Source organism: Egretta garzetta, unplaced genomic scaffold (assembly GCF_000687185.1).
Source record: "Egretta garzetta isolate BGI_Z169 unplaced genomic scaffold, ASM68718v1 scaffold47, whole genome shotgun sequence".
Classification (NCBI taxonomy): Eukaryota; Metazoa; Chordata; class Aves; order Pelecaniformes; family Ardeidae; genus Egretta; species Egretta garzetta.
This window is the reverse complement of record NW_009260179.1, coordinates 375,044-397,028: the sequence shown is the minus strand read 5'-3', so window position 1 is coordinate 397,028 and position 21,985 is coordinate 375,044. Positions and strand designations below refer to the sequence as shown.

The 21,985-nt window shown below is 43.8% G+C and overlaps 2 protein-coding genes across 2 annotated transcripts in view; one reads left to right on the top strand and one right to left on the bottom strand.

The window, feature by feature from the left end:
• YDJC (YdjC chitooligosaccharide deacetylase homolog) overlaps window positions 1-10,670 on the top strand; it is a 15,159-nt gene extending 4,489 nt beyond the window's left edge. Inside the window, exons 2-6 of the mRNA XM_009641806.2 lie at window positions 4,790-4,949; window positions 5,687-5,786; window positions 6,770-6,947; window positions 9,089-9,415; window positions 10,226-10,670. Coding sequence (XP_009640101.2) covers window positions 4,790-4,949; window positions 5,687-5,786; window positions 6,770-6,947; window positions 9,089-9,415; window positions 10,226-10,283 — 823 coding nt within the window. The 3' untranslated portion in view covers window positions 10,284-10,670. The remainder of the gene's footprint in view (window positions 1-4,789; window positions 4,950-5,686; window positions 5,787-6,769; window positions 6,948-9,088; window positions 9,416-10,225) is intronic.
• Window positions 10,671-12,961: 2,291 nt separating this feature from the next.
• UBE2L3 (ubiquitin conjugating enzyme E2 L3) lies at window positions 12,962-21,734 on the bottom strand. The gene is made up of 3 exons (XM_035897195.1): window positions 21,639-21,734; window positions 17,379-17,565; window positions 12,962-14,523 (listed from the first exon to the last, which is right to left on the bottom strand). Exons 1-3 carry the CDS (start codon window positions 21,705-21,707, stop codon window positions 14,369-14,371), a joined length of 411 nt encoding a protein of 136 aa, XP_035753088.1. The 5' UTR covers window positions 21,708-21,734; the 3' UTR covers window positions 12,962-14,368.
• Window positions 21,735-21,985: the final 251 nt, after the last annotated feature.

Here is a 21,985-nt window from a genome sequence, read left to right as displayed (position 1 = left end):
CAGGAATAAGTCCTTAGCAGTCATGGAGCAAGACAAGATGCTGTTTGATGAAAGACAATTAGATCTTACAGTTTGCTGAACAGCAAAAGTGAGGAAAAGAAAAAAGTATGAAAATGCTAACATGGAGAAACCAAGAGGTGCACTTTTTCACACAAAACACAGCCTTGCTTTGTCTGGCTTCAGACACTTGGATGTTTACTGAAGCAGGATGTCTAGATACAGATATTTACATGAGGCTCTTAATTGCGTCACACTTGGGCTGAAACCTGATGAGCCAGTAATTTCCTGGGTAAGGATGCAAACACGATGCTGAAGCTGGTATCTGTTTACCCATCAAGGAAAAGGGTAAGTCCCATGCTTATGCCAGAGCATGCAGCCTTCAGCAAGACAATTGGGACTGGGCTCGAGGAATCACATAATTCTCACAACCACTTCAACTGCTCCCAGGAACCTAGGGACTGCACAGAGTCCGTGCCGTGGCCAGGCAGGACCCAGGACACTGTTACTGATCCACCCACCAAGCTCAGAAATGCACAAAGCTGGTGGGCACTTTAAAGAGAGTGACTCAGTATAGTGACAGTCTCCAGGGACCCTTTACTGCTAAGGATATGAATGAACAGGGATTGCAACTGCACAAAAGCCCATTGCCAAGGCAGAGACATTTGTTCAGAGCACTCCTGTGGCAAAACAAGCAACTACTTGAAAAAGAAGCAGTTTAGCTGATTGTATTTCCTCCCTCTATCGGATAACTGGTCTGGGCTTGTTGCCTCTAATCTTTCCAGACTAAATTCCTTATTGCCCCTTGTAGCATTGGTTGTAAGGGTATCTCCCTCCCGCCCCAGCAGATGCTGAGCAGAGAACCACACAGCCAGGCTGGTTTTAACAGCCAACTTTCTCTGAGTGGGAGCTGATCACTAATGAACTAACCTTAGTGGCTGCAGAAGCTACTGGCCTGAACCTCTTCTCAACAAGCTCACAGACAGCCCAGTCTAATGCTCCTTATGCTATAGGAGCACATGCTTGGTAGACACTGTCCTTCAGCTTTGTCAGGAGTGAACTGGACCCTTGTGCTAAATCTGCTTCATGTCAGTGCATTCTCTAGGGCAGCAGGACAGACTTGCAAACACCTAGATGTAGGCCTCTCCAAACAGATTGTAGAAGGGTCATTGCTGCTTAAAAAACCCCACCAAAATTAGCGTAGAGACAGCAAGCAGATTCCTCAGTATCGCTTTGTTTTGGCAACAGTAGCTGTTACTGCAGTGCTTTTATTGCAGAAAATAAATTGTTGCTTGAAGCTCAATGCCAATCCTTTTATTTTGAATCTTGGGTGGAGCAATTTGTGGTTAGACTTGACTGGCAATGACCAGCAGGGCTCACCCTGTCCCATCTATAAAGGACTTAGGCAGAGGAACGGGTATGAGGCTAAAGCCACAACAGCTGAGCTCTGTTCTCAGTGTGGCATCACATGCTATATAAGCTGCTTGAGCTGCTGGTCTCTGCTTCAGTATTTCAGCCAATAAAATAGCAGATACTTTACTGTCTTTGGAAAGATGTGGGCAACTATAAGTATGTTTGTGTTGCAGAAACAGTCATCTGCCCTCTGAAAGAAGAACCCATCCAGGATATTCCCATAACTTGACTTTTCTCCCTGCCTTTTTTTTTTTCTGCAATACAGCATGCCTTGTCATTGCTGTTTGGTTGCAGAAGCTACATTTCAGTGGAGAGAGGCACTCAGGAGCAAGAGTTAGTCCAGTGGGTATAGTAGTCAGTGAGGAAAAAAGCCTGTTGGTTCAGTCTTAAATCCCAAGCCTCTGGTCAGGACAGAGAATGATTGGAGCCCTGTCTCCCAAGGTACAGCCCAGCTAGTTACTATAATGCTTTAAGTTTTGCTCATGTTTTCATCTCATTGCATTTAAGACTTCAGGTGCTCATGCAGTCTCAGGACTGTTAGGAATGAACACTGGGCAGCAGGACACTTGGTGCTGAATAGGAGCATCATCTGGCTCGTTGCATCCAGAGGAAATGCACATACCTAGGTACAGGAAAATGCTAGCTAGCAGCAGAACCCTGGTGTGCCTCCTGCTTTGTCTTCCTTACCATATCCTTACAGCTTTCCCAGCATGCCTGCTTCTGTGCATCTCCCACAGATGAATATTTCTGAACAAGCATCTCACGTGCTGCATTTTGAGTTTTGGTTTCAGTCCCTGTATCCTGGAGCCATTAAACACTAGCAGTTCCTCTTTAAGTGCCTCAGCATGGACAGTCTGTCAAACCAGCCACGACTAACTCTAAGAGAAAACTATTAAGATATTCAGCTGGTGTTAGCCAAAGCTCTGAAACATGCACTAATGTTACAGTCAGGGTCTCCCCTTACAACAGAGAACAAGGCCAGCTCTCTCTGCACTTCCACATTCTGCACATTCCACAGCTCTGGGGCTGGTTTCAGCTCAGGCGGAGGCGCGGCTCTAATGTTACGCAGTGCAGTGCTTGGCTCCTTGGTGTCCCACACCTGTCGGAGGGGCTCGCCTTTTCCTGGAAATAGCTTCTCTTGCAGCATTTGAGGCATTGCACAATTGGAGGTAGTTCATTCGATGCTCCTGGGAGACAACACTGAGAGGCTCAGCTGTTCATTTCTTGCCCTCCCACAACACATGAGAAGGAGAGTGCTCAACAAAAAAAGTCTTCCATCTGCTGATTCATGGTAACACGTGAATCCTTTTTCTTGCAGACAGCAGTGGCTATGGTACAAAGAATGCTGTCAGCTGATGCAGTCAGAGCTTCCCAGAGACATGATAAAGAATCTGGGGTGGACTTCTAAAAAAACACCAAAACAAAACCACAGGCTCCCCCACTGCCTTTGGGCTCATGCAGGGTACACAGCAGGTCACAGAATGGAGGGGAAGCCTTCCTGCCACAGCACCCCTTCTGCACTGTAGCTGCCTCCTGCCCTGCCATCAGCTGCCTGCTTGAGGGTCCCCACTCCCAATGACAGCATCTTCCAGTTCTTGTATTAGCAAGGAGTTAGTGTGCACATCATGTTCTCAGGCCCCATGTATGAAAACCAGATGAACATTTATCATCAATTGCACAATCTGGCCCTGCTGCAGAGAAATCACCAAATCAGAAAAGCCAGAGAGGACCTTTCTTTCCAGAGGCTGTTTTGCTCCATTAAGCAAACATTCAAGCTCCCAGTGGACTGGAAAGACATGGACTCATTTTGTTTCACAGAGCTATCCATACAACTTGACTCAAAACATTTAGGTCTTTAAGAAGGAGCACTATCTAGCAACAGACTACACCATTCACCTGGAGCACAAGACATCGAAGAGCCAGGAAAAAAAGACTCTCAGTCCTGCAAGGGCTAAAGCCTTAGGACCTGAAGGAGCTAAATTACTCTGACTTGGTCCAATCCATCCACAATCCTTCTGTCTCCAGTAACTTGGTGCTTCACTAGTCAGCTTCGGGGCAGCAGACAGAAGAGGAAGCTCTGGTTTTGCATACTTTGCCTAAATGGAGATTGCTTTTGTTTTCCTCATTGTGGTACAAGGGCTGTAACAGGGACAGACCATGCCCGGTTTTAGCAGCTCCATGCAGAAGTTCCAGGAAGGATTTAAAGCATCACAGACTTGTTGCCTTGAAATTAACTCTGCACCATGACTCAGATTGGGTAGCACAGAAAGAACATTGCAGTTCTGTCATTTACTTACTGGGTCAGCCAGAGGCCAGGGGCTGTCTTGGAAAAAGTTTCAAAGAATCATTTTGGCCACTGATTCTGAGGATTTCCAGAAACACTAATGAAACTTAGGACAAATCTGAGCACTCACAGATCCTGTTTTTATTGCACAGACCAAGAAGGAAACACCAGCACTCTGCAAAGCCCCAGGGCTGAGAGGAGTGCTGCAAATACACTAGCTCTCCATAGTTCATTCTCCTCTTTTGTCTTTTTTTTTAATGTTGCAGAGTGCAACTACTTAAGAAATTGTGCCCTTGTGATTCTTTAGCAAAGCTCTACGCTTACACTGTCAACCTCCCTGCAGTAATCCATCTGTTCCAGAGAGATGCTACTTTGTACAGCTTAGCCTTGTCACTCAGTGAGTGATCACCTGCACCAGTAGATCGAAACCTGGCCACTGTGGGCTATTTCAGTTGCAGCCTCTTGGACCAGGAAACCCTTAAAATTCAGACACTATTTACACTTGTAGTCTATGCTGTTGCCATAACAGCTGCCTTGGGCACTGTTTATATACAACTGGATTCTAATTAAGAGCAGCTTTAGAAGTTGTCAAAGTAAAACTCAAATGTCTCATCATGTAGTATCTTTAAAAGGGTAAACAACTCAAGGGAATACCTAGCAAGGGCTAATGAAGTGCTTTAGAAAAGGGTTGCAAGGTCCAGATTTCTCTGTTAGTCAGTAGTGACTGCAGGGCAGTCACTAGTAGCATGCAGTTATAGCATTTAGTGCAGTTATAGGATTTTAATGCAGTTATAGCATCTAGCCCGAGATACCCCTTGGCTGCTCTCTCCACAGGAGTCAGGGTGAGAACAGAGTTGTGGGAGTCTCACAGACTGGCCCTTGGCAGACTGCACAGGATTATTACCTGGAGATATTCTGCTCTGGTTAGTGTTGTTCCACTTTACTTTCTAGAAGAGCAGAGATATGTAGACATACTCCAGTGAGCACACCACCACTTTTTAGATCAGTATAGATCTTTCACTGAAATATCCCCCTTTGGCCGCAGTAAAGGAGGTAGAAGTGCAAAGCTTAACAGATATTTCATTCCTGTTACAGATATAACATCCCAATAGGCCTGCATGCCAACCTCTCCGAGGGCTCTCCTGTATGCGAGGTACTCAAGACAAACTCTTCTCTGCTCAACCAAGATGGATTCTTCCATGGGAAAATGGGATTCAGAACAGCTCTATCAAAAGGTCTCCTGCGTATGTCAGAGGTAGGAGAAAGTCACATGCAACCATGAAATTTGCTTTCCCGATACAGATCAGCCTGCACTTATCCCAGCATGTAACAGCTGAAGATCTTTCCCAGGTCCCAGCTGTGAGTAAGCTTAGAGATGAATCTTGACTGTGCTGCCTGGGCAGCTGGAGCTGGCTTTCGGAGTTTTGGGCCTAATTCTGCCAAAGGCTCTGCAGCCTTTGAGAACACATTCCTCCCTGCTTCAGTGCCTGCATACACTAATGTCCTGTTAACTAATCTGAGGGGTAAAAGAGGCATTGGAACAGGTATTTACAAAGAACCTAGAGATCAGTAAAGGGAAAATACCAGAAAAGTGCTAAGTAGGCAGTAGGCTTTTCATCACCTTGTGAGAGGCTTTTGTTCTCTAGGGAGATAGCTTGTTTTTCCCCATGAGCAAGGATGAATGTGTTCAGGTGATCAAAACTGCCTATGGGATATGAACACCCATTTCCCCATCCACTTTAAAGGAAAATGGGTATTCAGATATCCTATGTATTTTAGAAAATCCCAGTATCGGCACCACCCACATAACTAGTACCATAAAGAGACCCATGCCTAGGGGAGGTTCTGGGAAACCCACCAGCATTGCATGTGCATTTATACATCACAGCACTTTGTGCCTCCCAGGGCCAGCAAGGTCTCCAGCAGCCCCCTTGTGCTCTCCTGGTATCAGCCTGCTGACAGGTCTTGCTCTGACCCTTCTCTGTTATGCAGGTGAAGCAGGAGCTGAAGGCTCAGGTGGAGCTGTTCCGTGAGCTGACAGGTCACCTACCTCCTCACATGGATGGGCACCAGCACATCCACGTCCTCCCAGGTAAGAAGGGAATCCTCTTCTTCCTAGCACCGAGCAGGTGAGAGCATCGGAGAGGCAGCTCAGAGGGGGCTTCCCTGGCCACAGCTCCCTGCTTGGGCAATAAACCTCACTGTAAGATACTTGCTCTACAATTGCAGTTTGCATGTTCCCACCTGGGCCCTGGGGAGACAGTCCTGCCCCGGCCCAAACTGGCTGCCTGGGGACCTGGGTCTTCCCATAGCAGTGCAAGGGGATTAATGGCACAAATCGCCCAGGTTACACCTTTTACTCCAAGGACTGATAATTCACCTCAACATCCTAATTCCATGCTCCCACCCACATTGTAGGAGGCAGGCCAGGGCCAGCAGCAGACTGGCTGGTTTAAACTGGAATGCCAGAGTTTGGGAAAGCTGCTAGCTCAGGTGCTGGGAGAACTCCATCCCATCAGTGACATTTCCACACCAATCTCTGTCTGCAGGTCTCACCACACTTTACAGAGGTGGGCAAGTATCTTTGTCCCTGTTTTGCAAATAAGGGCATTGCGATACCGAGATGGGAAACCGAGCGAGAAAAAAAAAAATAAAAAAAATCCATATTTCCCCACTCCAACACTTAGCTGCCTCTGGATGACATTGCTCTTGACAATTTACCTTCACAACAAATCTGGATGTGCTGGGACTTGAAGAACTTGTTCTTGACAGTGCAGTTGCCTCTGGTGCACTCTAGGAGCAGAGCCACTAACTTAGAAGGGGTTGCTGGACTAAATGCTCAGCACTGAAGGGGAGACAAGGCACCTATAGCAGATGTTGAGGGAGTAATGTTTCCAGTATAGAAGAGAGACTCCCACCCAGATGAAGAAAACCATTTCAGCAGAAAAGAAGCCAAATGGGATTATATTTTCTTAAACACAGAAAGGAAAGATCTCGCTGTGCTAACAGCTTTCAGGGGACGTGATGAGTTGGTTACCTAATTCCTGACTAAAGTGTCTCTGTTTTTACTTACAGAGGTCAGGCACGTATTTGCAGAGGTGTTAGAGGAATATGGGATTAAGTACACACGTGTCCCAATAGAGCCAGGCCTTCATAACTGTGACTGGATTCCACCATCCCTGATGGATTTTTATCTGGGAGTAGAAGAAGATTCTTTCAACACAGTGGATGTGTTTACAAGGCATGGAATAAGGTAAGACAGGCGTTACTCATCCTTTTTGTAGTAAAGCTTTAAGATCTTACCAGTTCCTAATAGCATCTTTTCAGAATGGAACACCACCTTTCTCCTTCCACCTTGGGGCTTACAAGAAGGTTCAGGAGGAACAGAAAAGTGCTGGGGGCACCAGGGCTCAGTAAGCAGATTTGTGTGAACAGAGCTGAGTCGCTTCCCACCTGAAAGGGATTGCTCTTTTCAAGGTGTGTTTCTCAGCCTTTCTAGTGAAGGAGCATTAGGGATTTAGCAGGCATCTGGGGCTGCAGGAGGCTGTAGTACTGTATCAACACTGGAATTTTAAAAGATCTAGAGAAGCCTTTCAAAAAATAACTTTTCATCTCCCTGGAATAGTGGAGAAAGGGTTTTAAGTAGCAGGAAAGAAACTATAATTAGAAACAAGTGTTTGTTGTTAAAGGGAGGCAAGAAGCTCAGAGAGCTTGCACTGCCATGGCAGCAATCCCTGCTCTAAGCAGAGTCTTGTCCATGTCCTGCATCTCAGGGGCCAAACCCCAAAAGCTCAGCCCTCCCCCCAATAACATACTTTTTAGAAAAGCTTAAATCAGGTAGCATCTTATAGATGAAACACATTTCATTTAAGACCCTTGCAGTCACCTGTCCTTTGGGCAGATTCCATTACTTTCTCAGTCTACTGAAGAAATTATTTTCTTAGAATTTTTTTTTAACCTCAGTTGTTCTGAACACCAGCAGCAGGCCGGCATTTCACTGTCCTCTTTCCCCCCAGAGCACACAGATTGTACTCAAACAGTGCATTTCTGAGAGAAGGGCACAGCAACTCACACACAGTTCATCAGGGGAGAGTAACCCCTCTTTAGGGCAGGGACGGCGCAGGGGAGTTTAGCGGGAACCCGCACGCTCCGGGGCTCCCCGCGCTACCGAAGGGGCAGGGGTGGTGTCGCTCTCCCTCTGAGAAGCCGCTGCTCCGGCGATCACCTCCCCGGGGAGCTGCTGGGGCTGCCCGGGACCTGCACCTTTATAGCCCCACCGCGCCCGCAGCTGTGGCCGCCTCTGCTCCCGGCGCCGGGGGAGGCGAGGAGGGACGGACTCTTAAAATAAGAAACGCTTAACGCGAGGAAACCTGGGAAAATGAGAAGAGTGCAGTCAGCTGAAGTCATGGGGAACCCAATACTGCAACCTAATTTCGGCATCTGTGCAAAGAGGTACTGCACTGAGCCCCTGGAGTTCAGTTTATAACGCTGGAGAGTGTGAGACTGTGCTTGCTGCATAGCGACGAGGTGTTGGCAAGTTTACTCAGTTTGCAGTTAAAAAAAGTTAATTTTTTTTTTTTCCTAAGTCCTGCAAACTCTTCTCAGAGCTGAGTGTTCAGCTGGGCTCTTCCTTGATCAAGCAGGTAACAACCCCAGCCTTGGTTTCTTCCAAAAACTGTCTCATTCTGCCCCTCCTGGGCTTGTGCGTGCCACTCTGGGAGAACTGAGGTTGACTTGAACAAAGAATTGTGTTGAAGCTACATAAGAAACAGTCCCTAGCAGGTGTCCTCTTGGCTGTATGGTCTTCAGGAGTAATGGTGTTTTGGCCAGTGTTTTTGTCTTTTATGATGGCTCTTTGATACATCCCAGCAAAATTTGTTAGCAGGGTGGTTTCCATTTTATTTCAGTCTTTTTTTTTGTTTCCACTTAGCCGAGGGCTATTATTGAGAGGTGATTATTCAGGTTTTAATTGGCCTAGCAATAGTAAGTTATTTTAATAGCGTGGTATTTCTCAGTTTAGCTCTGCTCTTCCCTTTTGTGCCAACAAAATGCACCTGTAAGCTCACAGATGCCAACCAACGCTCGTGCTGTGACACAGTACACGTAAATACAGCAATAATAGCAGTACTGGTACTGGGGCTCTGCTGGGACTTCCTGTCAGGCTGCAGAACTGCTGCTTTAAATGTATCCTGGTTTCGATAAGGAAAGAAAAAGCGTTACTGGCTTGTAGTTCTGGTTTTACTTTTGTTTATAGCTAAGAGTTTTAAAACACTCCCTCCTCGCCTTTCTACCTTAAGTTTTAGGTACGTTTTGCTTCTAATCCATTGGATGTAACGCACTTTTTTCTAGCTGCCTCGTTAGCATTAATATTGGTGTTCCCTCCTCGGGCTACAGGTGGCCAGACATTTACATAGGTTTGAGTACCATGGGAAAGAACATGTCTGTCAGTAACATCTGGAGTGCCATCGACACTGCCATCGTGGAGTTCACATCCAAGGCGCCCTTGCCCACGCACCTGGCGCCACAGAGCAGGACGGTAACGATTGAACTGATGGTCCATCCAGGGTACCCGAGCGTCCCACCCCTCGGCGGCTGTGGGGAAGGACCAGATGATTTCTCACAGTCCTGGGAGCGCCTCCACGAACTCCAGACATTAATTAAGCCAGAGCTGCAGAGCCATTACAAAACCAGGAACATTCAGCTTTGTTCATTCAAAGATCTGTAAGTAAACAAGCATACATACCTACAGCGATTCATGCTCTGAAGACAGGCGGTTGCAAATGTCCCAAGGAGCCAGACCACTGTTACCAGTGTAACACCTCCTGGTTCAGCTGGCAGGAGCTGGGAACAGCATTAGGATGGTCACAGAAGAACAACACCCGGTGAGCAGCTGCAGGCAGCACCCTACCTGGCAGTTTTTAGGCCACAGCATCTGCTTTGAATGCGACCTTGTGTGTCACCCACTCGCACACCACTCCGGCACAGCGTGGCAGCCGAGGCCCGGCCTTCCTCCCAGGGCTCAGTTCCTGCCACTGCAATGGCGAGCAACACGAAGCCTCTGCTGTGAGACTAAGCTGCACACTTAGCACCCTGGGGGTTCTGATCACTTCTCTTTTTGGACTTAAAAAAGAAAGATGCTGGGGAGCAAGTGGTGCTTTGGGGCAACTGCTCGGCATAGATTGCTCACAGGACGCCCAGAAACCTTCAGTGTTTGATTTTCTTAAAGCACCCATGGTCCCTTCCCCTCCCCTCGTGCCTGCCCATCAATGGCGAGGGGCACAGGGCATGTTACGTCACAGCGTTTCTTGGGTCAGAGCAGCCGGCTCACGGGCTCAGCATGGTGGTGCCTGCAGCCACGCTCCACGCACAGCCTCAGCCAGTGGGAACTATGGCTCTTCCTACTTACATTGTCTCTTGGCATTGAGCCACCATAGGAAAGGAACATCAGCCACAGCCCCTTCAGAGAGGGTGGGGTTCTTTTTTTTAATGACTTTGCAAGAACAGCAACTGTTGACCCATCTGCTGTTTCAGTAACTGCTGCATACGAGCGCTCACCAGCAACTGTTCCTGCGCTGCCCACTGCCGCTGACGACAACCACGTGGGATGGCGGCGCACTGACTACGAGCAAGCTTCCACGCAGAGCAGGTCCTTGGTATCGGTCTGGTTTTATTCCTGTCATCAAAGCTTCAACAAGCCCCAGCAATACTGATACATTTAACTGGGTTCTTAACGGTCGCCCTGTCACTCGCCGTCTAACATCCACATGGGAAAAATGTTCTAGATTGTTTATGCCCCTTTTCTGCACAAAAGTGATCTATTTAATGTAATCATTTCTGGTTAACTCTTTTTTTTAATATTAAAAATGTCGATATGATAATTGCTCTTTTAAGCAAAAAAATAAACTCAGGCCTTTTTCTACTGTAATGCTTTAGGGGGCTTTTGGTTTTAGTTACAGCTGGGGAGCACGCTGACCCCACTCACCTACTGCTCTCACTGCGCCGGACCGAGGGGAGAGCCTGTTCTAACAGGAACCGCCTTACCTTCCCTATAAAACCCCTGAGGAAGTCTTTGTTCTGTACAAATATGAAAAACACCACCAAGAATGCTTTACAAAATATCTTTTCCAGGTTCTTTCCTAAATTATTGTCACAATTAATTTGATGTATGACAAGTTTGTTTTTTAGAAAAAAAAAAAACAAACCCCATCCACTGTACCGTGTGCAAGTGCTGGAGCAAGCAGCCAAGGCGGACACGAGCAGCAGTTACCCTCGGGAATGACTCCATTTCTGAAGCTTGTCCCAGCGGTGTTTGACGGCAAAGTTCCTGCTACGAGGGCAGGAGAATAAAAAACACGGGAGATAGCAGAGCTGCAGGAAGCTGCTGCAGTTCCAGAGCACAGTTAGACCCCAGATGCCACCTAGTGACCGATGCTATTTTATTCACATGCAGGGACAACCCGACTGCAACACCCGTTATTTAATACCAGACCTCAGCTCTTTATGTAACGTGACCGTATTTTGATGGATATTTTTAAACCTTATTTTTAACAGTTAAATTGCTCCGTATTCTCACCCACTGATTTGCTCTGACCGCGGCCCTCGGGACGTTGCACGCCTGCTGACCGCTGTATGCGTTCTCCGCTAGCTGAACACTGCGAACACGACAGCAGGCTTACCCGAGTTAGTGCTATGTTACAAACAAAAAATAGGTATTTTGCAAATTCCCTATTTTTAATCAAACAGCATCAAACCCCAAATTTTCTTTTAAATTCAAAGGGGTTTTAAATGGAGAAATAAGGAACTACCAAAAGACTTCTAAATAAGGAACCTTTCAATTGCATAAAACATAGGGAGATAAGGAAGGAAGTTTCCCAGTGGTTCTATCAAAGCTTTAAAGACAAGACCACATTCAAATTAACACCACGTTCAGAGCACTGCCTATGAATACCATCGTACCAGGACACTTAGAAAAAAAGTCTAAACCCCAAATGTCTCTGAAAATAAAACCATGCCACAAAGCCTTTGAGAGCAATTTTTATTAGGGTAGCAGAATGGAATTGCAGAAAGCCTATACCAGTACTCCTGGGTGTAGTTTCACCAGCACATTGTTTTTATTTTGGATATTAAACTGCACTCTTAGAATTCAGCATGGCTTAGGGAACCAGAGAGAAGAAGAGCTTGATTTCCTGAGTTAACATAGGACTTCGTACTTTGATTTTTTTGTCTCCTCAGACTTCAACCGTACAGTACAGTATTTGATCTCTTGTCTTTTTCAGAGGGCTGCCTGTGAACAGAAGCCATCGCTTAGGTTACACACCTCGTAGTTTAGAAATTGCACTGTGAACACCACACAAAGAGAACTGATAGCAACGTCTGTCTTCTGTGTGACCTGTACAGGTGAAATCGGGGTAGCTGGCACAGCGCTGCTGCGGGCCTGGGTGAATCGACTGGAGTTCCTTGAATTACACAGCCCTTCCAGTTCCCTTCCAACGGCACCCAAGTGACACCGATTCGCACAAACGCAGTCTTTGACCTGAGAGGCTTACAACCAGAAAGCGTACTGTGTCGTAGTGACGAGGGCAGCAAACTAGTGCTACAGTTTCAACTAAAATTTAGAGAATGGCAAGTTTCCATGCCAACAGACATGATCAAAAGGTACAGCGACTCACGTGATGCGGAAGTTATACACACTTCAGTTTGACAGATAATTTGGCATTATTTTATTATGAATCCGAGTGAGCGTGAAGGAAACAAAATCAGTACCAACTTTCTGCAAATGAAGACACAAAGATGTGAAAATTTGGTAATAGACAGTGCTCTCACAAGCCTGAAAACACTTAGGAAATGCAAGTTTCCGTAAATAAGGTGAATGTGGTTTAACTTTATTTACCTGCCAAAGAATCTGTCTAAGAACACTTAAACATAAAATTTCTTAGCTCCCTAACTTATAAAAAAATTTACTTTCAACAGAGGTGAGGTACTGGGCTGTCATTGTTCACACTAAATTGGAAATGAAAGCTGGATGAGAGGGATGAATGAAGAAATAGCAAATATACAAGACATTAAAACCAAAAAAGAGACCTACCGCTTGCCACACTAGCTCTGAAAGGCTGCAAAGGCAGAGGCTGCGTTAAAACTGAATTTAGGAGTCCAGACAACCATCTGGGCGTGAGGGATTTTCTAATTCAGCTTCCTGCACATCAGACTGGTACGTACTCCCAGACAGCTAGGGACTTCTGGAGAGACATCTGTTTGCTCAGTTACATACCCAAGTTCGACAGGCGGGGAAGAGCCGGCAGTTTGACTGTATGGCAGTTTGGCCGTGGAGCTATGATCACACTTTAAGACTGGGGAAAAAAGACAGGCAGTCAGGAGAAAAGCGGAGACGCGGTAAAGGATGCTCAATTCTGAACAGCAAGGCCCTCCTGCAGCATGCGTAGGCGTGCCCCCGAGCAACGGGAAAACAGCTCTGCCTGATTGAGTTAGAATGACAGAATGATACTTGAAGTACTCATTACATCATCTAACCTGTGTGGTTTTAGAGCGCAGGAACAGTAGCAGCGAAGCATACTCTATTACAGGTTATTGCTTAATCCTCTTCTCATACCATTTTCGGTAAGGACTGTACAGCAGTTGGGCTGGGAAGTGGCATGAGTGCCATCCCATGAAACACAGATGTTTCTTACACATTCTAATGGAAAAATGTTCTAGCAGTGCTGTCAGATTTAGTACTTGGAATTCAAAATTAACATTTCCAAAATCCTGATTTTCAACTCAAAGCAATTTCTCACTTTGGTACCTCTTGGTCCCCAATTTCTGGAACTCTTCCAAACTGGCTGCCATGTCGTTCTGTGCACGTTTCCCCTGGCTACTCTGCACAGCTATTACGAACAGAAGTGAAAGAAGTTTGTAATCACATTCCACTACTCCTTTGCTACGGAATTTTTTTTCCAAAGTTTTCCAAAAGCAGGACATAAGCCGTATTGTAATTCAATGACGCACACAAAAACTTGGGTTTCCCCGTTTAATAAACATTTTGTGGTAACATCAGCCAGATTTACATAAGACCTGGACATTATTTCTAATTGGTTTTGTGGGGTTGGTTCGTTTTTTGTTTATTATGTTACAAACTGAAGTTAAGGGGAACTTGCGACAAGTCCCACAAAGCACAGTGCAACATTTAAAAAGAAAAGTAAACAAAACTGCCAAACACTCAATCATTTTCTGCCAGAACTGGGATACTTTTTCTAAGACATGGGCGTAGGGAGTGGGATAAAATTCAATGAAGAATTAAATGAACTCAAGATAGTGGGAACTGTGAGGAAAAATAAGAAATGACAGCCACAACCTTTTCAATTTAAGGGCAGAATATAAGTCTAAGATATTTTTGATAAATTCTGACAAGAAAAAGAAAACAGCATACTTTAAAGTATATTGAAGCAGTGATTTTTAAACAAAGAAAGCAGAACTAGAACATCTTAAATTTTAATCCTTTCTTTACAGGTTACCTAGCCCACTTTTGATTAAGAAAACTGTAGAAAGTTAGTAACAGCCACAAGTTAACACCGAAAGGTGGCACTTGTCAATTTTCCAGAGAGTCCTGCTTTACGGGGTGTCTCAAATGCACTGCTCCGATCTTCTATCATATGTTGCTGACATCAATTGTGTCAGATTTTAGTCCACTGGTCGCTTTTCACCATATTTCTTTGTAAACTCTTCAGCGTTCTTACAGAATTTTTTACGGTCCTTAGAGTATTCTTCAGCTAGGTCAGCCCGAAGGGGATGCTCGGGCTGTGGATCATTCACCAGTGCTATGAGGGACTGGATTACTGTCAAAAGAAGTATAAATACCGTCAGAGACTAAGATGGTTAATTTTTAAAAATCAAAATGTAAGCAAAATTCCCCAGTAAGAAAAGAGCCTTAACTGCATTTAAATACATCCCATAAACCTAGGGTCTTTTCAAAAGCAGAGCGTGAATAAGCTACAGCAATATGCCAAGATTTAGTAGTTCAATGACCGTGAACAAACACCAGAAAATCGTATTTGTAAACAAAATCAACTTGAATAGAGACCAAAACGCACTACAAATTATTTCCCATGTCACTGGCATCCTGTCGAAATGCTCTCCTATGGCTAAGGAAGAAACCAAGTTTCACAGACAAGTTCATCGAAAAGGGATTGGGTAAAGGAGGAATTGCCATCAGGGAACATTTCTTCCTAACACTTGTCACAATAATGCAGTTGTAACTGTTTTTTCAGCTTTATTTTTCTGTGACTTCCTTCCCCCATGAACAGCAGACAGCTCTTCCCTGTGTTCCCAACTGCCGCATGCACCCACTAGAGCCATTTGAGCAACATCCCCTGCCACGTCCAAAGGGAACAGCAGTCGTAAAATAACGGAACTGTACTTGACATTTCCATTGAGCGCCAATCTTTTCGTGCTCATACTCTCTCCCACCCTTACCTGACAGGGATGGGGAACGGGCCTCAAAACAAACACTCAAAATCCAGAGAAGTCCGCCTGTCACTATATTGCTGAACAGGAACATTGCTCACCACAAGTCAGAGTTTAAATGGCAACAAACTACCCACGGAACGCAGGACTGACGCTAGCTGACCTCACAGTAACTCACCAGTCCTGGACTTAGAAGAACTATCATCGTATTAACGACTGCTCCCGAAACGAGCATCGATACTGCAGGAGACAATCCCCTTCACTCAGTGAAACACCACAAAGCGTTACTGTGTTTTTAAGGTCATTTAACACTCAAGCCAGAAAAAAAATCTGGTTTGGCAGAACAGGAGTTGCCTCAATATCCAAAGCATTTTAAAACTACACTGTCACAACAGTCTGTTTTAATATGGAGCATAAATTAATAAAAAGTACAGCAGTAAGACACGTTTAGTACATGACAGGTGAGTTAGTGATTTATAATGAACCTAATCCCTCCGCTTTCTTGACACCTGACTGATCAAAACCAATCACTTTGATGCTGTCCTAATAATGCTGCATTACTTCCTTGAGAAAGGCCCAGAAAGCAAACAGACTGAAGTTTATTTTCCGGTGCAGAGGAGTTCTGGAGAAAAAGGGATAGACACTGAAGCAGAGCTTGATGTCGTCGTTGTAGGTTCATAGAATGACGTAGTAAAAACAGATGCTGACACTGAAATGATTTCTTGAAGAAAGAGTTGAAAGAGAAATGGAAGACCACAAACCAGCAGAAATTTGAGAGATTTGCACTATTTTGGTACCCAGGGTTTGTTCCAAATTCTGATTTTAGTGTAGTTTTTATTTGCTCTCTCAGATAAAAAGGGAATTGCTACTTCTGAGGGAGACACTGACTATTCCCTGCATGCAAACGATTGCTCCAATAGTCCCAACCAACGCCAGCTTGCATTTCAAGCTAGGTAGAGACATGTCGTTCCTTTACTTAACTAGAGAAGGCCAGTAAGATAAAGACAACTGCTACAGTGTTAACAGAAACCTTCTACATACGGCTTCCATTTCATCTCTCCCAGGCATCCCTCTCCTGTATAATCTGGGATAAATCAACAACAAAAGGGTAAGATCTTTGCTGACCTATTTGAGTTTAACAGGTTCTTTTTGCTGCCACCTCCACTCTCCCCAACATTCAACTGCTTGATCTTTTCCGAAACAACTAGAGGAATTTTCCTACTTTGTCTTTGGGGCAAGATCATGCAAACAGTAACTGGTTTTATTAGCATACAGAAGTACGCAGCAAAAAGAAATCTTACGTACAGCATTGTTTACTGCCAGGAACACCGTTTGAGTGAAAACAACCTTACTGAGCAGGCTGGACGAGGGGAGGTTTCTCCTATGCAGTAAGATACTTCAGTATCGCTGAGTCTCTCTCGCGCTGGATTAAACTGCTACTCACTTGAATTACTATTATGCAAAAGCTGCGTGTTTTTTAAAGGATTTTTGCTCTTTTTATACGTACAATAATAAATGCTTAACATCAAACTGATGTTTACCTGCCAGAAAACATGAAATTCTCACCCCAGCAACTAATGAAAGCAACAACATAAGAAACCTACTTGAATCACACTCAGTCTGCCACAGAACCTGATGAAACTTTTTTCCTTAAAACATTTAAATTCTTACCCAAAGACGCTCTGCACAGTAAGCCTCACAGCCGTGATCTTTTAAGAGTTAATTGTTAATTTGTGTTATGATTTCATGTTTTGTTTATGACTCCCCAGATTTTTCAAACCATATGTTCAAATCACTGAACCACATAGCAGAGATTATAAAATATACAAAGCCTTGAGGTTTTAGACCCTTTCCTTCAAACATCCAGGAATGTGCCGAACTCCTCTGGATTATAAAGTCACTGTTTAAAAAAACCCCACACAAACCACCACCAGGATGTGTAAGTACGCCGAGGACACTACCATAACGAACTCTCCAGTCACAAAGAGTTTTGTGGTTTCCTGGAGGTGGACGTGCCACGCGTCAGCGTCACTGCCTTACGTTCCAATAACAAAATGAGATTCCAAAAGAGTTGCATACTGTGCTCACAGCACGCGATTCATGACACAAGCCTTACGACAGTGAGTATACCGTAAGAGCAGTGACCAGCTGAAACACTGTTAGCTTTAAATTTAAACACAGTATGAAGTTTCTCGATACCCAGTTCTTTCTCCACTTGGAGTCCTACCTTGGTCAGTTTTGGTTGCTGGCTTCCAGTTTTCAGCACTAATTACTGGCAGACAAACCTGCCCCTTTTCATCGATGTTAGGGTGATAGATCTTTGTTTTAAACGTAATCTTAGGAGGTTTGAATGGATATTCTGCTGGGAAGTTGATTTCGATTCTGAAGGCTCCTTTGTCATACGGAGGATTGTCCTGCAATGAGAAGGCAGAATGTCAAGAATCTGGCGTATTCTAATGGTTACAATTAAGAAAAAGCACGCTCCAGACTTTGAGCTATCAAATGACCTCTTTTAAAGGCACCTTCTTCCAGCCCATGCTGCCATGTCTGCGTGTCAGAACCCATCAACACCTATTTGGTAAGAGAGAGGCAACACAACCTCTACAACATTTGTATTCACCCTGGGAAAAGCAGATTACCATTGTTCTGAAGTTGGCTGACATTTCTACCGGTAAGCGAGCATCCAATTCCATTCACTCCGAGCTCAAGGTCCTATCTAATAAATAGTTTTCTTCCCAACTTTGTATTTCAAAAAACATATAAACCATTTCTACCGGTAAGCGAGCATCCAATTCCATTTACTCCGAGCTCAAGGTCCTATCTAATAAATAAGTTTTCTTCCCAACTTTGTGTTTCAAAAAACATATAAAACCCTTTCCAAGATACAAACAGGAAGCCTGACAAGGAAAATTGGTTTCTCTAAACCTGGTTATTTTATGTGTCTCACAACACGGTGGTAGGAACGGCAAAGCAATTTCATTTGTCAGATTTCCCTATACGTTCCGAGAACGTTTTTGTGCTGACTACACAAAAATCTGCTGAGCATTCATTGGTACTAAAGATAGATATTCACTGCGTCTGCTGATGAGAACATTCTGAATTTGTATGCAGTTTTAGCACCCACTCTTATCAGATCACTTTTGAAGGAGTATGATGAGAGAACTGTGAACTAAGCAAAGTAGTTCCTCATGCTGGAACAGAAAAAACAATGCCCAGAATCTCATTTAGAAAATCTGTGAGACTATTGACACTGCTTCAGATACTAACTGTAGAAGAAAGGCAGAAGAAAAAATAAACCACTGCTACATTTAGAGCTTATGAAAATACCAATCTGCACTGAAAACAGTAACTATGGCACGAAGCCGCTTCCAACACGCTGGGAACAAGAACCGAAGGAGGAAAGCTTCTAGTTGGTGTAGAGTATTATCACACACATTAGCAACCAGACCATTCCCTGCAGTCAAACCCACTCCAGAAGTTAAAAAAGGTTTACCACTATTTGGGAGTGGGGAGTGTTCTATTAAAATATTATTCAACAGAAAACATTTAATTTTAGTTTCATCCATATGGAGAAGTCTGGCTGTGCGTTCCTAAGAAATACAGCACAATTTCTGCAGTCAAGGGAAGAGGTAGAGTGGCTTTAAAAATCACTTTTTATCCAAGAGATCCAAAAGCTTTGGAAGTTTAACAAATAACTTTTGGTGGTGGTGACAACTTCAGCCGTTAGTGCCCTCTCCCCCCACGGCTCACTTGTTCCTCCCTCCACCACTCGCTGTAATTTGTGAAGCTGCTCAGTGAAATCATACAGGAACTGACCTGGCTTAAAACCGTCCATTTTCTGCTTGACTCAGAACAGTTCTTCACTATAACTCACCAATAAATTAAACCAAAAATGTATGGAAAGGGTTGCTCATGTTTTAAATAGGCAAAACACAAAATATCCAAGCCATTAATCTCCAATTATTTGTTATATTTATTTTGACACTGACATGGGAGAGAAGCAGAATTACACATACTGAAACACAAGCGACAAATACAACTCCCTTTCACCTGCAGAATTTTTACTCTGCACAGGTTTGTCCATAGCAAGCAGCCTTGATAAAGTGAAATGAAATTCACGGTACATCAACAGCACCTCTTACAGGAACAGGGAGCCTGGGGTAGGTAGGCTCGTTTTGATGTTGAAATCAAACAAATAGCAAACCTTGTCAACACACAGTACATAAACCGCCTTATTCTACAATTTAGAACAGGAAAAGTTGACAAGCTCTCTTCATTTGCTTTTCAATTGAGCAAACGCTCTTAAAAACTTAACAGTTGTTCCAAAGAGCAAAATACGTTACATACAACAAAAGCTTTCAGAGCAGTACCTTTCACTGTAGTTCTTTATGAACACTGTTACAAACACGAACCTCTGTCTCTCACACCTTCATTAAGAAGCTGACCAAAATAATGCCTAGTTAAGGAGTTAATCATCAGTAACTGGTTAGTCCTTCTAAAGTACCACTAATATGCCTTCATACCCTAAGCAAGAACATTTTCTAAAATGGAAACAGCACGGAAAACTTCAAAAGCAAAAACTCAGAGAAAAAAATTAAACTTGCAGCCGGCTCGTATGTTACAGTTTTAAGCCATTAACTCCAGCATTGCAATAGCTACAAAAATTATGCTAAGACTAAAGCCTCTTCCAAGGCATATCCTCCAAATAATAAACCATACTACTCTTTGAACACATACAACACATCACTCTATTCATTATTACAGGGAGCATAATTCCCTGACAAAATCCCCCCTTAGCTGCACCAGTAGGGAACGTACGGCTCCTTCCCGTTACAGGGCGCATTTAAACCCCAAGGCAGGTATGAAGCACAGTTCACCACACCAGTGTTTAAACACTTGTGATGTTGGGAACCTTTGCAAAACAAGCACTAAGCTCATCCCCCGGTCAGCAGAAACCGTTAAAAACAGATGCTGTAGGCCACATATGGCCAATTTTAACAGGAGTAAACAAGTATTTTGGTGTTTTGCTTTATTAGTCACGTTTACCAACTTTCTACTGCTTCTAAGTATTATCAGAGCAGTAAACTTGCACATGAACCACAGGTATCGGAGCGGCTTATTAAAGCATATCATGTCTCAGCTCTGTCAAATTTTAATATCAAATTAAACTTGCTTTATTTGCGAGAGTAGCCTCAGCCACTCAAAGGTATTACTTGCAGGAATATAAGTAAACAGTAAACTAAATGTATTCTACAGTATTTAAAGTGCAAAAGCCTTGCCATTATCTCAGCCCGTGCGATCTCAATTTGGGAGTGGTCCCCAACTAACAAAGCAGAGGCACTGCTAGAGAGATGTTTCAAAACCTCATAATAAAACCAGATTTACACCGGTCAGGGGACCTTTTAGGCAGCACCCAAGGAAAAGCAAAACTGATGCCCTCGTGGCAGAGCCTCTACTCCTGCAGACTTAAAAGCAGCTCATGTAACAAAGAGAGGATGAGCTCTGGCAGTGGCAAATAAAGGAGGTGGAAATCCAAGTGACTTTCAACCAAGGAATTCAACACACTAGATTTCTTGCTTTCTCCTTATTAACAAATCCCTGTCTATTTGCCTAATTCAGTGGTTATCTACTTCTATTAAACATTCTCTTCAAAGATTGTAGTGCTTTTAAAAAATTAAAGTGGATTGGGATTTTTTTTGGCATAATTATTGCCTAAATAAAGAGATTTTCTTTTAAAGAGCTCACTTTGGAAAATCCAAACCTTTTCCTTGCATCAAACTTTTGCCAGTACTCAATTTTATCCTACAAACAAATCTACTTGATTTAAAAAAAGAAATTTGTTAAGGAGTAAACAAAACATTTCATACCTCAGGCTTTTTCCTATGATAACGTAGATTTTGCACTTTTAGTTTTGTGCAATAAACTACAAATTTCATCTACTTCCCCTCCCAACACCTCTCCCAAGCAGCCCAGCGCCATCACCAAGTCTGCAGCCCTCGCCAGCTGCAGCCGTGTGTGGGACCAGGCCTACAGTTAGGTATTGATCAGAGAAGCCTAGAACACCTTTCAATTACCTATGGATTTTTCCTCACACTAGTTATACAAAACACCTATCAGACTTTGATAAAATGAAACACAGAAAACACTCAAATAAAACGAGACGGGAAGATTACACTATTGGCCCAAGTTACACAAGATGTCTGGAGAGAGACAAGAATTAAATCCAGGACCACACTTCACCGCCCAGAGTACATTTAAGATGCTGCAGTACAATCCACACAAACTTAGCTGCATTTATAAATGACTGGCTTCGGCACAAACCCACAACTCTGAAAGCCAGGTTTTATAGTAATAAAAGAGATTCTTGTCAGGGTGCGAATATTATCTAACAGTCACCAGCAGCACTACTAAACTGTGGATTTACGGGATACAAATAATCCTCGTTTTATTTTAAAGCTCATTAGAATAAGGAGCAGTCTATACTCACAGGAACAATAAGCCCTTGCCAGGTCAATAAATTAGCTTCATCAACCTGGATATTACGGAAGTTTTTCATTCCACATTTGCGGATTTCTTCAAGCTCCTGAAAAGCAAGCACAGTGTAAGCGTAAGTAAACAACAGTATTAGGCAAGATTCATATTTATTTTTCAAAATGCTTAGATGTCAATGTGGGTTTCTTTAATGTTAAAGAAGCTTGAGGTTTTAGTGGTGGCAGCCCACACAAATAAGAAAGTAAAATTTTGCACCTGTGAGAAGTAAAGTTCTCTGAGACAAGGTATTAAAAAATCGTTATTTTTTGGTATGTCAGGAAAATACAAAAATGCATTAACATC

Coding starts and splice junctions, on each gene's coding strand:
- UBE2L3 (XM_035897195.1), bottom strand. CDS start 21,707: ATGAAAAACTTCCGTAATATCCAGGTTGATGAAGCTAATTTATTGACC. Junction 17,566..21,638: donor GGCAAGGGCTTATTGTTCCT/GTGAGTATAGAC, acceptor TTCTCATTGCAG/GACAATCCTCCGTATGACAA. Junction 14,524..17,378: donor AGCAACCAAAACTGACCAAG/GTAGGACTCCAA, acceptor TTCTTTTGACAG/TAATCCAGTCCCTCATAGCA.